General features: G+C 52.8%; 1 protein-coding gene across 2 annotated transcripts in view; it reads right to left on the reverse strand.

Moving 5' to 3' along the window:
* The window catches only part of Adcy3 (adenylate cyclase 3), a 93,219-nt gene that overhangs the window by 5,128 nt on the left and 66,552 nt on the right, over positions 1–21,539 (reverse strand). The window contains exons 4-16 of one of the 2 annotated variants that reach the window (XM_042696733.1): positions 16,675–16,805; positions 16,054–16,165; positions 15,783–15,910; positions 13,671–13,829; positions 11,834–12,011; positions 10,303–10,431; positions 8,799–8,941; positions 8,534–8,695; positions 5,393–5,480; positions 4,571–4,687; positions 2,812–3,071; positions 2,480–2,545; positions 363–444 (exon numbers count right to left, since the gene is read on the reverse strand). In XM_042696733.1, coding sequence (XP_042552667.1) covers positions 363–444; positions 2,480–2,545; positions 2,812–3,071; positions 4,571–4,687; positions 5,393–5,480; positions 8,534–8,695; positions 8,799–8,941; positions 10,303–10,431; positions 11,834–12,011; positions 13,671–13,829; positions 15,783–15,910; positions 16,054–16,165; positions 16,675–16,805 — 1,755 coding nt within the window. Of the gene's footprint in view, positions 1–362; positions 448–2,479; positions 2,546–2,811; positions 3,072–4,570; positions 4,688–5,392; positions 5,481–8,533; positions 8,696–8,798; positions 8,942–10,302; positions 10,432–11,833; positions 12,012–13,670; positions 13,830–15,782; positions 15,911–16,053; positions 16,166–16,674; positions 16,806–21,539 lie in introns of both variants that reach the window. The other variant, XM_042696732.1, reaches the window with a different exon arrangement.

A 21,539-nucleotide genomic window follows, 5' to 3' on the forward strand; every position in this document is an offset into this window, starting at 1 on the left:
TCTCACGGACTTTCCTGCCTAGGCTGGCTTTGAACCTTGATCCTCAGCCTCCTGAGGAGCCAGGATTACAGGAGTGAGCCACCGGTGCCCAGCCCCTTGTACTTTCTTTCCCTTCTGTGCTGGTACTGAGGCTTGAATTCAGGGCCTTACAGCCTCCCTTGACTTTTTCACTGAAAGCTGGCACTCTACCACTTGAGCCATATTCTACTTCCAGCTTTTTGCTAGTTAATTGGATAAAAGAGTCTCAGATTACCCAAGCTGGCTCCAAACCTTGAGCCTCAGGGCTCTAGGCTCCTGGGACTGTTCTTGGGAGGCCCTGGTGGGGATGGGCAGGGTAAGAGAGGAAGGTGGGTGACACTCACGTGGCGGGAAAAGTAGTAGAAGCTCAGCATCATGATGACCATCATTACTGTCATGGAGTACTTAGAAGGCACCAGGGGCAGCCTGCTGAACAAACAGGAACAAGCTGAATGGGCACCATGCCGTCTTCATGAAGGACATTAGATTCTCCTGACTGGCTTGTGCTGTTTCCTGTCACCTTAAGCTCCACCCCTTTGCATTAAGACCAGACCAGACTCCCCCAGGACAGCAGGGCTTTCTTAGGCCATTGGGCTTCTCACAGCCAGCCAGTCCTAGTCTCTGCTGGGGTGAGGGGAGAGGAATGTTTCATATCAGGGCTGCTCACAGATGCTCAATAACCACTGCAGCACTGAACTGATCCCAGAAGTAGCTACATCCACATCGGATTCTAGGGAAGGGAGACTGACATCAGTGTCGGGGTTCACAGCGGTGGGCCAGGGCCCACGCTCACACGTCCTTTCCAGCTTCCGGCCGTATTTGTGTGAGGCTAAGGCTCATTTCTGTTATAGTCTTATATTCTACCATATGAGAATGCCACCATTTAGATATTCATTTGCTGATGTCATTTGGGTCACTTCCATTTGGCTTTTGTGTATTATGAAGTGTTTGTTTTTTGGGTCCGGTTGTGGGGCCTGAACGCTGTCCCTGAGCTCTTTGGCTCAAGGCTAGCGCTCTACCACTTGAGCCACAGCGCCACTTCAGCTTTTTTCTTTTTGCTTATGTGGTGCTGAGGAATCGAACCCAGGGCCTCATGCATGCAAGGCAAGCGCCCTACCACTGAGCCACCTTCCCAGCCCCCAGTGTTACTATCGACACTCTTACACATATACATGAGCATGAACATGTATACAGAGATATACAGAAATGGAATGACTAAGTCATGTTTCCCTTCTTTCCTTTCCTCTGTGCCTCCTCCCCCGCCCCCTTCCTATGAATCTAGTTTTAACTCAGAGCTTCACATTTGTTAGGAAGGAGCTCTGTCACTTGAGCTATGCCTCCAGATCCTTTTTTGCTTTGTTTTTCACAGAGGGTCTCATGTCTGCCCAGGGTTGGTCTTGGACCATAACCTCCATCCTTCTACCTATGCCTCCTGCCTAGCTGGGGTTACTGATGTGTCCTGCCACTGCCTGCCTGAAAGGTAAATAACCGCCAATTGTTTTCCAACTTGTACTGTCAACAGGAATGTGTGAGTTATTGTGAAATTGACACCAGTCCTAAGGTTTTTGTCAAACAAGTTTGCAGTGGTGTTTTGATATAGTTTTAACTTGCATTCCCCCTTGACTATTTCAATACCTTGAAATAGTGGTCATTTATACCACTTACATTTTGAAGGGATGAGTCATATCTTTCATCCTCTATAAACTAATCTTTGCTTAACTTACTTGAAGATTATTATTACTTTGTTGGTCATGTAGCTTGAATTCAGGGTGAGCCTGGGCACTGTTCCTGAGCTTTTTTGCTCAAGGCGAGCACTCTACTACTTTGAGCCAGGGCTCCATTTCCAGTTTTCTGGTGGCTGATTGGAGATAAGGCTCACAGACTTTCCTGCCGTGGCTGGCTTAGAACCGTGATCCTCAGATCTCAGCCTCTTGAATAGCCAGGATTCTAGGTGTGGGCCACCATCACCTGGATTGAAGATCTTTTCAACTGACTGACTCTTAAAAATCTAAAACTTCCCAGAGAAAAGAGACCTTAGAGAACTTCTACTTCAGCATCCACTTCAAGAGCTGAAACCGACTCAGGAAGATAGACCTGCCCCTGAAGATGCTCCTCATCACCTTCCTGCCACTCATCTGCCGGCCAGTCCCGCTGTCCTCCCCACGCTGTCCTTATCCCCATCAGGCCGCTTCACTCCACTCCCTACCCACACTGCCTTGCTCTGTGAGCTTCAATGTCTTCAGTGCAGGAGACCTGGCTGTTCGGGTCCATCCTACACTCCACCTCTTCCCCAGTCCTAAAGAAACCCACACCGACTCCCCAGACTTATACACCTTAGATCACTCTAGCCCATACTGCACGCCTGCGGAAGGGTGAGGTCCTGGGATGTTGGCCTGTTGAATTCCATGTATCTAGAAGCAGGGATAAAATAGAGACTCAGAGGAAACACAGTGGCTCTCACCTGTCAGTGCCATTGAGCCCAGGGGTGGACGATACCTGCATCTTCTCTAAGGCCACCATCGGGTAACTGTGGAAGGGTAACAGCACAACCTGACCACATCTGGGGACAAGAGGCTGGTGCCCCACCCAACACTGAGGTGTCCCAAATCTTCACTCAGAGAAAGACAGGCCCAACCCGACCCTCAGATTGTAGCAGCCAGTGAACCCTGGCTCCCATGCGAGCCTCGGGTAGGCCTGAGCAGAGAGCTACCTCAGTGTGCACCCAGGGCTTTACAAGAGGAATGTGGGAGTGGGAGGGAAAACCCTGCAGACCCCAACCAGGTTTCATCTTACTCATGTTCCTGAAAGCGTTTGTGGTCGTATTCATCAAAGACGGGACACCAGGCATAGAGGTTGATGGCAGCCACTGCCCCGGTGACGAGCAGCATGAGGGTAAGCTTCACCATGTGGCTGACCTGCACCAGCATGATGGTGGCGATGAGGGACAGCACGGCGACGTAGTTGTAATACTTGGGGTTCTCCAGGCAGCCGCCCTCGAGCACCATCGCTGCCGTCCCATTGTAGGGTCCCATGTAGAACTGGAGGCAGCTAAGCTGGAGGCCAGGACAGTCGGGAAGAGAAGGGCGAGAGGAAGATCAGGGAGGGCTGTGGCGCACAGTCGTGGCCAGTCAGCGGCCTCCCCTGTGGCTCCAGAAACCCCGAGAAGGACAACCAGACCAAGGTTAGCGACGCTCAGAAAAACTGGCTGAGGGCTGGGAAGGTGGCTCAGTGGCAGAGCGCTTGCTTTGCATCCATGAGGCCCTGGGTTCGATTCCTTAGCACCACATAAGCAAAAAGAAAAAAGCCGGAAGTGGCGCTGTGGCTCAAGTGGTAGAGCGCTAGCCTTGAGCTGAAGAGCTGAGGGACAGCGCCCAGGCCCAGAGTTCAGGCCCCATGACCTGACCCAAAAAAAAGAAGGAAAAACTGGCTGAGTGTTTTAGTTCTGCCACTATGACACAGAAAACTCTCAGAGGCTGGACTGTGTGCAAAGCTGTGCAACTCCCAAGAGCCTGGCCTCTTAACACCCAACACACTCTTCATGCCACACTGTAGCTGCAGGTAGGGCTAAGGGCCACCACTCAGCCTCTCTGTGTGACAGCCAGTGTGCCCAAACTGCCCCCTGGGGGAGAGTGGGGAACCACCTTTGGGATCTGTTTGCTGGTTCCACTGCTGGTCAGAGGCAGTCACAGACAGCACAGACATAAACCAAACCTTCTGTGTAGCTTCAGCTCATCTGGTTTGAGGCAATGTATTGGCATATAATTCTAGCTCAGGCATGATTGCCCTGCCCCCTTCATTTTCACTCTCCACCATCCTTGGATACCATCTTCAGATGTCTTACAGCCCTGTTAAACACTGGCCCCAGGCCTTGGACACAGTCTCCAATGTCTAACCCAAGAGTTCCGAGGATTCTCCTTGAACAGCAGGTGCCGTCAGCTCTGGTGCTTCTAGCACCAGAAGTCCCCTTCCAGGTAGACTTCTGGGCTACCCTAGAGCTTACAGCCCTGGAGCTCTGTGTGTGTCTGTCTGTGTGTGTGTGAGTGTGTGCACGCGTGCCAGTATTGGGGGCAGGGCCTCTGTCCATTTCACCAGGAATGCATCAAACTGCCCTCTCAACTTCTTGAATTGAGGAGAGCAGAGGACAGAAGGTATTCATAGATATGCAGGCTCTGTGATGCTAGGTCCCCAGGAACCACTTCTAGAGAGGTAACACAGGAGCAGTATGGGTACAGGCTTACTCTCCAGCTCCCACAGCTACCTAAAGTAACCACAAGAGGGAACATTCCAGATTCACAGAACACTGAGTATACACCCCTTAATCAGGAGGATTCTGGGAAGGCAAAATCCAGTTCCCTAGGGCAAGTGAACAAAGCTTGCTTAGCCTTTGTTCCTCCATGTGACACTCCAGTGCCAGTACCAATGAACCTAGCCCAGGTGTGGGAGCGCGGAATGGGGATCTGGAAGAAGACACTACAGGAAAACAAGTCCACATTGATGGTCCCCTGCTCCACTGGGGATGGGGAACCCCTTCACCAAGAAAGCAGGAACTCACCATGTCCACGACATTGGCCATGACCAGGATGAAGATGGCTAACATGGCCCAAGTGTTCCTGGCCCAACGGGTCCGGTCTATCCAAGTTGAGAAGGCCACAAGCTTCTTAGGAAAGGCCTGGAACAAATGGGATTTCAAGGACACGGGCCTTTACAGCCCCATGACTGTAGATGGCTGTGGTTGTTTATATCCTAATCCCAGGAGCCTAACCATGCCATGGTGATCTGTCTGCAGGTCACTAGCAGGTAACAAAATGGAGTCCAGCAGCTCTGCGTGTAGCCCCAGGCCTCCAGTTGCCACTTCTGGTAGAGCAGACACACTGACTACCCCAGGAGGCCCACTCCCCATCTCCAAGAGGCAAGGCCAGGGCAGGGAACAAAGTTCACTATTTGTCACTTCCTGATCACTTTTCCCCCGATCCTACCTGGACCAGGACACCTAAACCCCCCACCTTGCCTGGCAAACCACCTGTCAGACTAACTTCCCCCAAACCCTGCTTTTCCCTGGTCATTTTGATCAAAACAAAAACAAAAAAAAAAAACACCAGGTCCCTGCAGGAGAGAATCTTAATCCTTTGGGTCTGACAGTCACAGCCAAGCACTGTCCGGCTGGGCCTCCCCTGCTCTACCCCAGCTTCCAGGAAGCATGACTCGTGTCGTGGGCTGCAGTCCCCCGAGCTGCCAGCGCCCACCCCACAGTGGGTGCTGATGGGGAATGATGAATGGATGGGTAAGTGGCTGAGCATCTCCACATGAGAACCTGGCAGGACTTCATGAGAAGCCTTCCAGAAGCTTCTGTGCCTAACAGAAAACTGCCTCTTACCCGAGGAAAGATGGCAGCCAGCGAGCAGATGGTCAGGATGAGGAGCAGAATCTCCCCAACCACAAAAGTCACGTAGTTGGTCATCAGCCTGTGGGAGAGAGAAGATGGCTGGGGTAGTGTCAAGGGGCAAGCATGGCACAAGCCTGGGCCTGCAAAGTCCCATGAGCCACCAGGGAATTGGTGCTGCTGGCAGAACGAGACGAGGAGCCCTCTCCATGCAGAGCCTGGGAACGTGGACAGGGGCTGTCCACTGGGACACTTCTCAGAAGAGAGGGTCATGGATGCCATGGAAATAGCCCAGGCAAGCTTGGGAGAAAATTCTCAGGAATGAATGTCTGCTGCGGCTGGGAGGAAAACCTGGTGTAGAATGAGTGCAGACATTCTGCAGAGCGCCTCCAAGTTACCCTGACTGCCCAAGGCCGCGGCAGACTCCTTCCTTCCCCATCCATCTCGTGCCATTTACCACGGGCAAGGCTGCCGTCTCCAGCTCCCCACCTGTTCCCATGCCAACTCATCCTTCCATGGGGAAGGATGCTCTGGCCAAGAGCTAACTCAGGGCGAGTCGAAGTTAACTCTTTTTTTGTTGTTGTTGGTGGTGGTGGTTGTGGGGCCTGAACTCTGGGCTTGGGCACTGTCCCTCAGCTCTTCAGCTCAAGTCTAGCACTCTACCACTTGAGCTACAATGTCCCTTCTGGTTTTTTCTGCTTATGTGGTGGAGGAATGGAACCCAGGGCCTCATGCATGCAAGGCTAGCGCTCTACCAGTGAGCCACCTTCCCAGCCCCAAAATTAACTAACTCTTGACACATTTCTTCGCTTGGTTTTCAAGACCTTTTCAGTTCTGCTGGTTGTGTGTGTGTGTAAGTGTGTTGTGTGTGTGAGAGAGATGAGAGGTGAAAAGCAAGCCTCTCTGCTCTCCAGGGTTCCCTGACTCAAGCAGAGATGCCAGGGCAGCAGGGGCTGGGCCTGGGAGCTGGGTGTCCTAGGGAGTTAGGACCTTAGAAAGTGTGGCAGGGAACAGCGCCCATACCCCAAACAGGAGGCCGCTGAAAGATGGCCAGCAGAAGTCCATAGTGGAGCCCATGCAGACTTGAACTCAGGACCTCACGCTCGCTCAGCTATTTCACTCAAAGCTGGTACTCTATCACTTGAGTCACGCTTCCATTTCTGGCTTTTTGCTAGTTAACTGGGGATTAAAAAAATCTAAGTAGGCTGGTTTTGAACTGTGATCCTCAGATCGCAGCCTCCTAAGTAACTAGGATAATAGGCATGAACACCAGACACTTGACCCCTGCTGCTGCTTTACACAAAGAACCATGTATAGATATCTACACACTGCTGTGCCCTGCTCAGGCCCTGACCCACTTCTCCTGCCCGCCCTCTAGCATGGTGGTCTAAGCCAGTCTCATGCTCTCAGTGAGGTCTGATGGGTATGACTCCCAAGTCTGCATCTCCGGCTCCCTCCTCTCTCCAAGCCCAATTGTGTACCCAGAGGCCTCTTGGACAGTGTCTCACAGACATCGCAAACTTAACATGGCCCAAACCAAACTCCTGATTGTTGTGTCTCCAATGTTCCTTTTCCTATGGCCTCTGTCTTGGCGATTGGCAGCTCTATCTTGCCAGCTGGTCTTATCAAAAGCCTTGGAGAGGGCTGGGAAGGTGGCTCAGTGGTAGAGTGCTTGCCTCACATGCAAGAAGCCCTGGGTTTGGGGCTGGGAAGGTGGCTCAGTGGTAGAGTGCTTGCCTTGCATGCATGAGGCCCTGGGTTCGATTCCTCAGCACCACATAAGCAAAAAGAAAAAAAGCATGAAGTGGCGCTGTGACTCAAGTGGTAGAGTGTTAGCCTTGAGCTGAAGAGCTGAGGGACAGCGCCCAGGCCTAGAGTTCAGGCCCCACGACCGGACCCCAAAAACAAACAAAAAAAACCCTGGGTTTACAGTGCCCAGGCACACACACACACACACACACACACACACACACACACACACACACACACACACACACACACACACACACACACTCACACACACAGCCTTGGAAACATCCTTGACTTTGCTCCCCCCCACAACCATCTCTCAGTGAATTCGGTCAGCTGCCTCCAAAACATAGTCAGAAACTAGCTGCCCATCATCTTCTCTAATGGCTCAAATTGCCACGTGGCATACCTGCCATCTTTCAGGGCCTCCTGTTTGGGGTATGGGTGCTGTTCCCTGCCACAGTCTCTAAGGTCCTAACTCCCTACTCACGTCCTGTCATTCCCTAGGACGCCCGGCTTCCAGGCCCAGCCCCTGCTGCCCTGGCATCTGTGCTTGAGTCAGGGGTCCCCGGAGAGCAGAGGGCTTGCTTCTCACCCCTCACCTTGTCAGTAAGCTCTGCTCTCAGCACCCTACAACAGGTGCAAAGGAAACAGAGCTCCCCACCAACTCTCGACTCTCTTTACATTTCATCCATAGTACTTACTACCTGCATGCAGACTCAGACTGCCCTTATTTCAATACGCATGCCTGTCTTCCTCTAGGAACATTCCATGCAGCCAGGACAGAAGTATTTGCTACATAAGTGACTCACCATCTTTATATGTCAGGGGAGCAAACTGGTACTCTTGCGGCTTTCTAGGTCCTCCCATCCAGAACCTAAGCTGGTGAGGCTCGGACCAAGCCTCTCTACAACACCCAGATCCTTGCAGGCCTCTGTGGTGGGGACCCAGCACGGATGGGCTGCTGCCCGGTTCCCTGCAGCTGTGAGAGCGGCTATCAGCCTTCCAGAACTGGGCAGTGACTGGGCCCAAAGAGGACCTGCTGCTGAGGACTTCAGTCTGCACCTGGACCTCTAAAATCTGGCTTTCCTGACATGCTCCAGGTAAGGCAGGTTGGCCTTGGTGACTAAGTTCAAGGTCCCTTATCTCTAGAACTCTCCTAGGACCCACGTGGCCAAGTCCTCTGTCCTCTTGGATCCACTGTTGAGATGCCCATTCTGGTTTGCTACTCTGAAACCCGGAGGAAGGGAACACGGAAGCGGAAGTGAGGCCTGCACCCCACATCAGGCACCAACCAAGGTGCCCACCCCCTCGCACTGCTGTGGCTTTGCCTTTCTCCCTCCTCCGGCCTGGGGTGTGCCCCTGCCTCCCCGGCTCCGTCCTCACCAGGGGTCGATGAGGATCTCCACCAGCGCCGTGCACAGCAGGACCACGCAGGAGCAGCTGAAGGCGGCCCCGCTCTGCTTCTCCTTCTCAACCGAGTAGCGGGTCTCCATCTCTGGGTCCATGAAGCGCATGGTCAGGAGGAAGGTGTTTCTCTTCTTCACTCTGCGTGGAAGCCAGCTCCATGAGCCACAGATGCCACCAGGACAGGGCTGTGCCTCAGAGGGGCCTGAGTGGCTGCGGCCAGCACCCCAGCGGGGCCACTTACACCTGGGCGGACTCTCGCTCCAGCAGCGCCTCGTTGAGCAGCTGGTTGAGCTCATGCTCGTCCTCGGACGCGTCCACCACGCGGTCCGCCAGGTCCTGGAGGCGCAGCCTGCGGCGGGGGTTGGGGAACGAGGGGTTGTCAGCCTGTAAGCCAGGAAGGGAGGCAGCGTCAGTGGGGTACAGGAGACTGGAGGGGAGGCAGGCGAGACAGGACAGAGGAGGACCCAGTTCTTTCACTCTAAACCCAACACTTCCACATGGATCCATCGTGCATGGAGCCCACACCCAGAGGTCAGGCTGCCTGGCTTCCTGAGCCCCCCAGAAACTGCAGTGCCAGTGGGAACGGGTGGGGTGCGGCCTCCTGCCCCTAAGCAGGAGACCCCGAGTCCCATACACGTGCTCAACTAAACACAGTCCCAGAACACCCTGCGGCTGGAAGGGAGGGGCGCGTGTCACACGAAGCCCTAAGTCAACATCCCCTGCCCTTGGGCTTAAGAAGCAGCGAAGTCATGTCTGTCAGAGAGGAAGGTCTGAGCAGGAAGCAATGGGAGAGAAGCCGGCGGCTAGCGGGAGGGATGGCGGAGCTGGGGTAGCCATTGCCCCCCCTTTTTTTTCTTTCTTTTTGTCTGGCACAGAAAAAAAAAGGAAGTGTCAACTCCAAAACTGTGATTCCAGACTGGGGACCCCACAGCCACCGGTCCAAAGGACGGCTGGCCAGGCTGGCCAGGCCGTGGGACCGGTCAAGTCCTGTCTCCACTGCCACTGGCTGAGTCTGACCCTAGACAATCCATGGTCTGGAGCCCCATTTCTCTCCTTGGTAAAATGAAGTGAAGGCCTGTTTGGGCACCTGAGCACCCGTCTGTGGACTGGCTCCCGATCACAGAGACGCTGGCTTTGCTTAGGACTTGCCAGTCCCAGCTGCCAGTTGTCTCTGCGTGCTTAGCCCAGCTTCCGTCTTTCAAGAAGGTACCAGAAGGCAGCCACCCGCTTCATCAAGCCCTGTCTGCCGCCTCTGCAGCCCCCTGTTGGGGCCCTGGGGTCTTAGGATTGCTGCCCCCCAGCCTTCAGACACCAGGGCAAGGCAGAGACCTCCTCCTCCAGGGCCACGCGTGAGAAAAGCGGAGTGACCGGCAGCCCCCACGCCAGTCCTGACTCCAGCAGGCTTTGAGCACAGAAACGGTGAGCCACGGCAACGCAGTCCCCCCCCAACCAGGCTCAGATCCAGAATCTTCCACAGATGCCCTCTCTGATCTCCAGTCAACAGAATTCAGGCCACCCGAGCTGGACAAGGCTTCTTCAGATCTTCCTACCTCTGCCCCAGGGAACTGGTGACCCAGTGACACTCGGCAAGTGTCACTGTCCATGATCAAAAAGGAGCAGCGTTGGGGCTACAGGCCACGCCTCCCACTGGTGCGTGGGCCCCACTGTAGGAACTTAACTGCTCTGCGGCCCGCCCCTGCCCATGCTGGCTCTCCTGTACCCTCCGCGCCCTTGGCCGGACTCACCTGGGCCTCCTGCTCCTCGGGCTCGTCCGAGGTGGAGCCGCTGGCCGGGCCGCTCCCATTACGCTCCTTGGTCTCGATGAGGGCAGGAGAGGTGGGCTTTGAGGAAGCTGGCGCCCCATTCGGCAGGGCCTACGGTAGAAAAGAACCACCATCAGAACCTCCTACACTGCCCCAGGCCCAGCCCAGCCTCGGCTTTGCTATTGCTCTAGATTTTTCCTACAGGATTTGTAGAAACCTTGCTGGCCTAGAAAGTTCACGATGCAATTCCTCCCTACAACGCTCAGTTTTCAAATCTACCATTTCTGCAACTAAAAGTGTTTGAAGTATAGACCTGATTTCTCCAACTCCTCCTCCTGAGTCCAAGCAGCCCCTTCAAACCTGGGATTGGTATTTTTCCTTGATTCAGCGACTTAAATACTGCAACAGGGCATGACTTCATTCGTTCCATTAGTATATGCTGAGTACAGACAAAATGGCCTGACTTTTTAGAGCTCACAGTCTCCTAATGAAGGGTTGACATCAGCAAGATTAGAGAAGGAAAATAAGCAATCTGTAGAAGTTGAAAGTAGGAAAGAGGCTCTAGGGGTTGGTGGGGAGGCCAGTCATAAAGAGGGACATCATGGGGAAGGGTAGCAGTGTGGAGATGACATCTCAGTTCACAACTGAAGAAACAAATCAGAGGAGAGGAAAATGCCAGGAAAATGACCAGCCAGTGCAAAGGCCCTGGGCAGGCTGTGCCCTGAGGATGTGACCAGGAGCCAGAGGTGCTGGAGTAGAAGGAGCAGGCAGGGGAAGGTGGGAGACCTCGTCCAAGCCCACAGGATAGCTCTGTGTCTGTCCCTTTCCTCTTCATTTCCCACTGAAGAAGCCGCTGCCCCTCCTCACGTGAGCCCCAACGGACCGCACTCCTCCCCCTGGAGGCCAAGCCATGCCAAGTGGCCTGGCCCAGGATGCTGTCCCAGGATGCACTGCCATCGCCTTCATCTCTCATTCCAGCCTGTCTTGAACAGCACTTTCTCCCTGAAATCTTCTTCCTTCTGACGGGGCACTACCACTGGACTGCAGCTCTGCAGAATCTAGAGTTTTGTGTGCTGGTCCTAGGGCTTGAACTCAGGGCCTGGCACTGTCCCTTAGCTTTTTAGCTCTATCACTTGAGCCACAGCTCTACTTCCAGTTTTTGTGGGGATTTTCTGGTGGTTGATTGGAGATAGAGTCTCATGGACTTTCCTGCCCCAGCTGGCTTGGAACCGAAATCCTCAGATCTCAGCCTCTTGAATAGCTAGGATTCCAGGCGTGAGCCACCAGCACTGTTTTAGAATCATTCTCACACCAGTAAGCCCCTTGTCTCTTGTGGTCAGCCACCAAGACTTGCCAATCCGTCTACAATAGTTATCTCTATGCAGTGCAGGTTGGCCTCAAACTCTTGATCCGCCTGTCTCAACCTCCCAAGAGCTGAGATTACAGGTATGAACCACCAAGGCTAGTAAACTGATCTTTAAAAATAAATCCCACCTCTCGACTGGGAACTCACCGAGCCATTGAGGCCATTCTGGGCAGCTGTTTTCTTCACCTCTGGCTTAGAGGCAATGATGAGGTAGGTTTCGATGCCCTTCTCATCCAGGTAATCACAGCGGCTGCCCCCATCGCCAGGCTCCACATCGAACTCCCCTTTCAGGCAATCCATTGTGCTCTGGGAGATGTGCACGCGCCTGGATGACAAGAGGCTCTGAGCATGCACCACAGGCAGCCTTGGCCCACCAGGGACAGCCAGCACCTGCTGCATGCACGCAGGCTGCTGCTCAGCCTGGTCTCTGGGGTGGATGAGACAGGGACCACTGGTTCTAGGCCAGCATTAACTAGCTGCGTGGGCAGCCATGGCACCTGCTCCCCCTGAGCCTCAGCACTGGATCCTTAGAATAAAAAAATACAGGGGCTGGGAAGGTGGCTCAGTGGTAGAGCGCTTGCCTTGCATGCATGAGACCCTGGGTTGGATTCTTCAGTACCACATAAGCAAAAAGAAAAAAGCCAGAAGTGGTGCTGTGGCTCAAGTGGTAGAGTGCTAGCCTTGAGCTGAAGAGCTGAGGGACAGCGCCCAGGCCCAGAGTTCAGGCCCCATAACCAGACCCCCCCCCAAAATACATTTTCCTCCTGGAATGTCAAGAGGAGCAGGTAAAATTCGGAATGTTAAAGCTGATTCTGAACCCCACGATGAAGAGTTTGATTATTTCTACCTTAAAACCCCTGCTGTGACTAAGTAAAAGGAAAGAAATGTACATATCACTCGACAACGAGGAAGAAACTGTTGTATTGTCAAAGCTTAGAGAACTCACAAACCTTCTAGACCATGATAAAGACAATTTGTCCCATGAAGGTTAAAATGTGTTTGTGACTTTAACTAAATATCACTACCCCACAATACTGTGAAATTTATAACATCACTTGACATCAATTAAAAAATTATTTTAAAAAATCCCTGCTGTGCTGTCAGTGGCGCTCACTAGACACCATGTTGAAAATTAACTATACAACTTGTGGGTAGGGATGGGAGGAAGACACTGGGAGAGAGGGAGGGAAGGGTGGCATTCTCCAAAAAGAAATGTACTCTCGACCTGACATGTAACTGTAACCCCTCTATACATCACCTTATTATAACAAAAATAAAAATTTAAAAATACATAAATGTAGAAAAAAAAGGTTTAAAATAAAATCTAGAACCCTGGTCAGCAGAAAAAAAAAATCCCTGCTGTGTCAGCACAGGCGGCTTACACTTGTAATCCTAGCTCTTCAGAAGGCTGAGATCTGAGGGATTGATTTAAAGCCAGTCTGGGCAAAAAGAAACAAAAAAGTCTCTGAAACTCAACTTCCAAAACAAACAGCAAAAACCATGGCTGGAGGCATGACTCAAGTAGCAGAGCTCCAGGCAAGCAATCAGAGTGTGAGGCTCTGATTTCAAACCTCAGGTCCACCAAAAAACAGCAGCAACCAAATCCTGCTAAGAGTCTCCTAGAAAAATACAGGAATGGGCCTCCAGGGAGGCCCTGATTCAGTGGCCAGGCTGGGCACCTCCAGCTGCCATCCATCCCAACCCTAGGGACAGGGCCTGCAGAATGGCTACTTATACAGAAAAGCTTGGCTAAGATTTGGTGGGAAATAGTGAGTTGCAAAGTGCAGCCCGGGCCTGCTTCCCTGCCCAGATTCTTTGGAAAACCTGGTCTGTGACTTCAGTAGTAATGGCCCTAAGGGAGGTCATCCTGGCAGGGACAGGAGAAGATCACTGCCCCTGGCCCTTCTTTAGGGCCACAGCCCCGGGGGTGGATGAGCTATCCCCTCTGTGGTCCTCACCCCAACCACGTGGCAGGCCCACCTACCCTGGGATGCCGCCAGCCTCCATCTTGTTGGCCACAGTGACGTCGGTGGACCACACGTCGTACTGCCAGCGCTTCTGCCCCAGGACGCCGCCCAGCACCGTGCCTGTGTGCACCCCCACGCGCATGTCAACCCCAGTCTTGGTCTTCTCCCGCACATACCTGCCAGGTACACACGAGGAAGTGGCATTGGGGTGTGGTCTTCAGGGATGGACAGCGGCCCTTTCCCTGGAAGAGAAGTTCTGCAGCCTTCCTCCCATTGGTATGTGTGTGTTGTGGGGGGAAGGGGGTTACACCTGCTGCACAGCTTTCTCTTGCATCAGGGCTGAGTGACTGGCACTGGGGGAAGGGGGTTACACCTGCTGCACAGCTTTCTCTTGCATCAGGGCTGAGTGACTGGCACTGGGCTACACAGGGCAGGGCCCAGTCTGGATTCAGCGATCATAGGCCAGAGGTATGACTGAGGACACAGTGACTCTTCCTCTGAGAATCCTCTTATTTCTCTCCTCCAATTATGTAAATCATGTTTTCCTGAGTATCTACTATGTGCCCAATGTGATCTGGGCACTGCCAAGGCAGAACTGTCTAAAATCACTATTAAGATCTTTGCTTTAGAATTCCAGGAATAAAAAAATGCATACATGTGCATATTGGGGTGAAGGATTAGAGTCTGAAGCTTCTAATCCTGAATACTTACTGCACCCCGCCCCCATAGTTGGGGGAAGTAAAGGCAGCTCCAAGCCGTCAGTACTAGGAGTATTTTAATGCACATGGTTAAGAATGTAGACTCGCCTAGTACCAGTGGCTCACACCTGTAATCCCAGCTACTCAGGAGGCGGAGACCTGGACGATTGCAGTTTAAAGCCAGCCTAGGCAAAACAGTCTGAGATTCCATCTCCAATTAACCATCACAATGCCAAACTGGAGTCAGGACTTGATGGTTCATGCCTGTAATCCTAGCTACTCAAGAGACTCAGATCAAAAGATCACAGTTCAAAGCCAGCCCAAGCCAACAAATCCACAAGAAGCTTCTATCCAATAGCAAAAATCTGAAAGTGGAGTTGTGGCTCAAGTAGTAGAGCACCAGGCTTGAATTTAAACAAAAAAATGCAGAGTACAAAACTCTTGCCCAGTACAGACACACACACAAAAGGCCAGCAAGTCGAGCAAGAACATGAGGCCCCGAGTTCAAGTATACACACACACACACACACACACACACACACACACACACACACACGAATAGAAAGCTGTCCCATAGGCAAATGAAGAGTGATGGATAGCCCAGGTCCATCCCCAGGAAAGCTGGCCTCTCCACCTTGTGTGTGGTCTCTCCCCAGGCTACCTGGACACAAGTCCACTTGAGGATCCACCTTCCAAAGGGCCTCCAGGCCCAGGTTAAGCATAAGTACAAGGGGAAGGAGAGGAAGGGGTGCTCAGCCCTTCAAACCCAGGGGGTGGCACCGCTGGGGTAGCACAGCTGGCAGAGGTTGTGTGAGAGCCCATAGCAGGTAACCTCAAAGTTACATCATTGGGACTCAGGAGGGAAAACCCTGAACCCATCTTCTGGGTAAGGGAGTAGGATAGTAAGATGAGAAAATAGTGAAAGAAAGAAACAAGAGCCAGGCGCTGGGGGCTCACGCCTGTAACCCTAGCTACTCAGGAGGCTGAGATCTGAGGATCGCGGTTCAAAGCCAGCCTGGGCAGGAAAGTCCGTGAGACTCTTATCTCCAATAAATCACCAGAAAACCAGAAGTGGCCCTGCGGCTCCAGTGGTAGAGTGCTGGCCTTGAGCAAAAGAGCTCAGGACTGAACCCAGGCCCAGAGTTCAAGCCCCACGATTGACCAAAAAGAAGGAGAGAGGAGAGGAGGAGAGGAGAGGGGAGGGAGGGGAGGGGAGAAAAGAAACAGGACCTGGGGGCGGGGTAGAAAATGTGAGGGGGTGGGACGGCTTTGGCTGAAGGCTGCAAGGCTGCGCCATCTCTCCCTGGCCATGAACAGGCCATCCCAAGAGGCCTTGATGGGGTCCGGCCAGCCCCACACAGGGCCTGCCGATCCACTTCCAGGATGTGTGCCCGGGAGCCCTGCCCTCCCCTCCCCAGGGCGCTGGCTTACGAGATCGCCTCAACCATGGCGAGCCCCATGAGGATGGAGCAGACGGCGTGGTCCTCGCGGTAGTCAGGCAGGCCGCAGATGCAGTAGTAGCAGTCGCCCAGGATCTTGATCCGCAGCTGGTGGTATTTCTGAAAGGGCAGAGAGTGGCCCCTGCTCCTAGCCCCTCTTCTAGCTTCTTCTCGTCATGCGGAAGGGCAGGGCAGGGCAGGAGGAGGAAGGACAGGTGGGAAGGGCTGGGGCTGCGATAGGAGAGCCGAGGGCTGGTACTTACGGCCGCCAGCTTGTCAAAACGGGCAAAGAGCTCGTTAAGAAGCTTCACGAGCTCCTGGGCACTGCAGGCAGAAGACAGCTGGGTGAAGCCCACAATGTCAGCGAAGAGGATGCTGGAATGGGGGAAGAGGAAGCCATGGACAGTGAGGCCCCACTGCACCCCACCCCCACCCCAGATCCACCACCAGCGCCTGCCCAGCCCTCAGGGCAGTGAGACCCTGGCACTGGCAGGGTTCTGATGCCACAGCTGACTCCTGCAGACATCCCCTTATGGACCTTCCCTGCCAGGTCCTGCATAGAGACCACTGCAATCGTCCTATCTCTGCCCCTGGCAGAACACATACTGCTTTGTAGAATCAGGGGTCCTGGTTCTAGTGCCACAGCTGGCTCTGGATGGCAGGGCTCCCACTGAGGTAAGGCTTACCCCAGGGTGGGTTCCAAGTCTTGCCTTGTGGCTCCTGCATGGCCGAGGAGCTCCGGGGAGCCAAGGTGCACACCATGGGACGGCCTTGCCTCTAACCCCAGGGAAAACCAAAGCCCATGACGTGTGGCTGGTCACTTGAGGTCGTGTCCCTCCCTGGTGCACCCTGCTGCTGGGGCCTGAGCCCGTGCGCCTGCGCACCTGACGTTCTCATGGCGGTACATGTACATGGTGTTGAACTGTTGCTGGTCCTTCTGGCTCTCGTCCTTCTTCATGTCCTTCAACATCTCATCGGCCACGTGCTTGGGCAGGATTGAAAGCATGAGGTTCTCCTGGGAGAGGGGGACAGGGTTGGAGGATGCTGGCCCCATAGCCCTGAGGCCAAGTTCAGATACTGCTGGGAAGAACTGGTGGTGGATGCCGGCCAGAAACCAGGCAGGCTTTTGCGAGAGGCCACGCAGATGTACAGCGGCACAGGCCCGGGGGCTTCCTGCTGACAAGGCTCAGTATCCTGACTGTCCCTCAAAACACAGGCAGGTGTCACAAATTCCACAAAGAAACCCTAGCTCAACCTCCTCTTTCTACAAGAAGTGCAGCCATCCCTGAGCCCTCACTGCTGGGTCCCCTTCACAGAGCCACCGGTGTCATTTCACAGAGCCATCTCCCATTCAGATCCAACTTGGTCAAAGACTTATGACATGAGGCCTCAGTGATGCAAAGCCCGGGAGACACAGGTCACTGCCGCTGGTGCAGGGTGGTGTGACACTGCCATGACCAGAGAGAGCACTGTGCGGGGGGACAGAGGGGCCAAAAACATGAGCGAGCATAGGAACGCTAGGAGTCTTCCTACAGGTGGGGGCATGGCAACTCTTGAAGCCAAGATGCTGAGGGAAGAAACACCCAGAAACTCTATCAGATGTTTCAGTGGAAACAGAAACAGGAATGCTTCCCAAGCACTGGGTATAGATCAGGGGTCAGCAAGCGGTGACCCGTGGGCCAGGTCCTAGCTGCTGCCTGTTTTCATAAGTGAAGTTTCTTTGGCACCCGGCCACACACATTTGTTTACATGTGGTCTCTGTACACTCCAACAAGAATCGAGCGGTTACGACGGAGACCATATGGCCCACAGAGCCAAAATATTTACTGGTTCTTTCCAGAAAAAAAAAAAGTCTGTAGCTTAGGCATCTGGGTGGATGAAATGTGGAACCCGGAGGAGAAACCGATGTGTGCGAGGGGAGGTGGGGCACGTGGCCATGCCCTTGATGCAGAGGTGAGGGGCCTGTGCCGCAGCTCCTGCTGACACCCAGTAGACAGAAATGAGAAGGAGGTGGGCAGGGGAAGTGGGAGTGCAAAACGCTGCGTTTGCGCCCCCTGGTGGAGAAAGGTGCTAACAGCAAGCAGTGCAGGACAATGGGGGGGTGGGGGACCTGGTTAAAGGAGAACTGAACTGAACTTAACCAGACTGAGGTTCCCTAGGATGGAAGTTGTGGAAGGTCAAGGGGCAAGAGAAATGTGGCTAATGGTGAAGACGTGACGAGGTAAAGGTGTGTAGGCTGAGCACCGAAGCTGAGGCAGTCTGGGAAGCAACTGCCAAGGGCCAACAGGAGGCTAGAGTTACAGATTGGCACAGGTGAGGTAGCAAGAGCCAGAGGATGACAGGCAACACCGCCCCCTCGTGGCGAAAGAGGTCCCGGTGACTACCGGGAAAGAGGTCCCAGCTGCCACAGAATGGGCTGCTGAAAAAGCCAGGCTACAGCAGCTGTGTCCACAGTGCAGCCCACCAGAGATGTTTGCTTCCAGGGTGGTCAGAAATCCAAGAACTGGGGCCTGCTCTGGCCTGAAGTGTTTGAGGACAGTTCAGTCATTATCTTCTGTTTTTACAGCAATCTCTTTCGTGGTTAAAAACCTTGCGACAGTTGCCAGGAGCTGGTGGCTCATGCTGGTAATAGCTACTCAAGAGCCTGAGATCTGAGGATCTCAGTGTGAGGCCAGCCTGGGCAGCCTTATCTCCAATTAAACATTAAAAAAAAAAGCCAAAAGTAGAACTGTGGCTCAAGTGGCACAGCATTATAGCTTTGAGGAAAAAAGTTCAGGGACAGCACCCAGGCCTTGAGTTCTAGCCCCAGAACAATACTAAACTACCCACCTTGCTATGGTATCATTACAGCTCAGGAATGAGAAACCAAAATAACCCCACAGCGGCCAGCCCTGGCTCCACCTGAGTGGGAGAAGTGGCAGTGCTGTCCCCAGGGAGCCCTGCAGCTTAGCAGAGCAAGTGTGTGGGAAGATGGAGAGGAGCAGGTAAGGAGCAGGGCAATGTGCCCAGGGATGAGGGAGGGGATGGAGGACACCGGTCTGGGAAGGTCCCAGAGCTATGCGAGTCTCCCTGCCAGCCTGCAGGCTACAACCCCAGCAGCCAGGGCCCATGTGCTCAGGCCTTTCCTGCCCTTCACAAAAGTCCTTTGGAAGCTCCAGGACACCAGCATCCATTCTAGTCCTATGCAGAGCTGCATGCCCCGCCCACAGACCTACTTTCCCTCCAGATGCTGCCTCCTCCAGCCAGGTCTGGGCTCAAGGCCTGTCAAGTAGCAGAGCACAAAGGTAGCAGCAGAAACACCAATCAGGGCAGCCCTGGAGCCTAATCACCAGGCTTTGGAAAGCCTGTGCCAGTGCCAGGCTCCTCTTTGCGGGGAGACGGTGGGAATGTTCAATTTTACATTATATATTTCCATGATAATGTTCAAGAATGATCTAGGAGCTCTGAAGGCAGACAATCATAAATATCCATCTTGGTGATAACAAGAAAGTTGCTGTGCCTGTAAATGAAGACTACTGTTTTAGATTTACTTGTGTGCTTAGCAGAAAACTCATCCTTAACCTCAAAACAGTTCATACAAAAGCTGACTTAAGGCATTTTGATAACAAGGCCGTTTTAAATAAGTAGATACACTCGGAGGGCAGGGTGAATGGATCTTAAGCAATGAGAAGTGGGTGGGGCAGGCAGGTGTGGGGCAGTAAAGGTCGTGGAGGTGGAGGTCGGAGGGAGAGAAGTAGCTGAATGCTCAGCTAACTGTGAGGACTCCACCCTCCCCCTCCCCCCTAGCCCGAATGCTAGGGATGTGTGGTGGCCTGGATATGAAATAACCCCTCCCCCCAACAAAAAGGCTCATGGTTGAAGACTTGCTCCCCACCAGTGGGACTTTTGAAAAGTGACTATACTATCAGGGCATTAGAAAAGTGACTAGATTATCAGCGCATTAACTTTATAGGTAGGCCTTTAGGAAGTAGGATTTCCCTAGGAAGTGGGCCAATAGGCATGCTTTTGAAGGGTATCTTGTTCCTGCCCCCTTTCCGTTTCCTCTGCTTCCTGGCTGCTATGAGGTGAGTGGCCTTTGCTTTACATGCCTCCTCCATGATATTCTGCCCTGCTTCCAGCCCAAAGCAATCGAGTCAAACAACTATGGGCTAAAACCTCTGAAATTGTAAGCCACAACCAATCTCTCTTCCTTTTAAATGGCCTTTCTCGGGTATTTTTCACAGTGATGAAAAGCTAACACAGAAAATTGGTGCTAGAGAAGTAAAATCATGGCTGTAACTACATAACCATGTATGTGGTTCAGAGGCCTTGGGAAAGTAGTTGGCAAGAGGACTTTGGAAAAGTTTGTAGGAATGGACTACAGAAGCTCCAGAATACAACAAGCCAGGCTTAATGGGCAATTCCAGTGGAAGCTCAGTAGACCAGACTGCCAACAGCAATGTGAAAAGAAATGAGCTCCTGAGACTCCTGACAGATATAAAAACTCTATAAGGAATTGGACCTGGAGGCCATCTATGTTACCTTGTGGCAAAGAACTTGTCTATATTTTGTCTGTGTCCTGAGACTTTGTAGGAGAGTACGCTTGAAAGGTGACAGACTAATGAAACTGGCAGGGGAAATTTCTAAGTAGTCAGCATTCAAGCTGTGGTATGCATCATACTGGCTGTTTTCAGCCAGACTTAACAGTGAGAACTAAAAGTAAGCAACAGAGCAGAAAGATTTGAAAAATTTGTAGTTTGCAGGAAAGTACATGTACAATTGGCTCAAGTAAACTATAGCTATTAAACAGACAGGGACTGTTAAAAAGAAGCCAAAGCCAGGAGCTAGTAGCTTACCACATAAACAGAAAAAGCCAGAAGTGGCACTGTGGCTCAAGTGGTAGAGTGCTAGCCTTGAGCAAAAGAAGCTCAGGGACAGTGCCCAGGACTGGCCAAAAAAAAAAAAAAAAATCACTGTAGCCATGGTCCAAAGGTGCCTAGCTACTGCTCAAGTTGACAGCCAACCTTAGTGTTGTTCATACAATGCTGGTTTTGCAGGTATGAAAAATTCAAGTTGTGAGATCATGCAGGCTTCCACACAGATTTCAAAGGAACACCTTGGAGACCAGAAAAAATATGACCAGGTCAGTATCCTGCAAGCAGCCCCTAACAGGGTCATGTGTAAAGTTGTGAAGCAGCAGCCTCGGCTGCAGTGGAGACCCAAGGAAGCTGGAGATGGTAAGAACATGAAATGCTGGCAGAGGACAGCTGCAGGTAGAGAGCAGAGGCAGTCCGAGAGGAGTCATGTGGGCCTGCAGGAAGCAGGGCCTGCGCAAGACTTTGGAGCTCACAACCCACCACCATGCATCCGAGATGTTGTCAGACATACATCTCCAGCATCCTGCTTGGTTTGGGCCTTGCTTTGGTCCCACCATTCTTTTCTATCCTCCCATTCCTCCCTTTTGTGATGGGATTCATAGCTAAGAGTTTAACCCTGTGTCACAGAGGAGATTAAGGGCTTGAACTTTTGAACCATGTTAAAACTGTTAAGACTTTGAGGAAATGAACTAAGAAATGAACTAAGAAGCCCGAAGCTGGTGCTCACACCTGTAATCATAGCTACTCAGGAAGCTGAGATCTGAGGGTCAAGGTTCAAAGCCCGGGCAAGGAAAGTCCATGAGACTCTTATCTCCAATTAACCACCGGAAGTGGTGCTGTGGCTTAAGTAGTAGAGCACTCATCTTGAGCTGAAGAGGTCAGGGACAGCGTTC

This window comes from Dipodomys spectabilis, unplaced genomic scaffold (genome assembly GCF_019054845.1).
Source record: "Dipodomys spectabilis isolate Male_0828 unplaced genomic scaffold, ASM1905484v1 ptg000210l, whole genome shotgun sequence".
Classification (NCBI taxonomy): Eukaryota; Metazoa; Chordata; class Mammalia; order Rodentia; family Heteromyidae; genus Dipodomys; species Dipodomys spectabilis.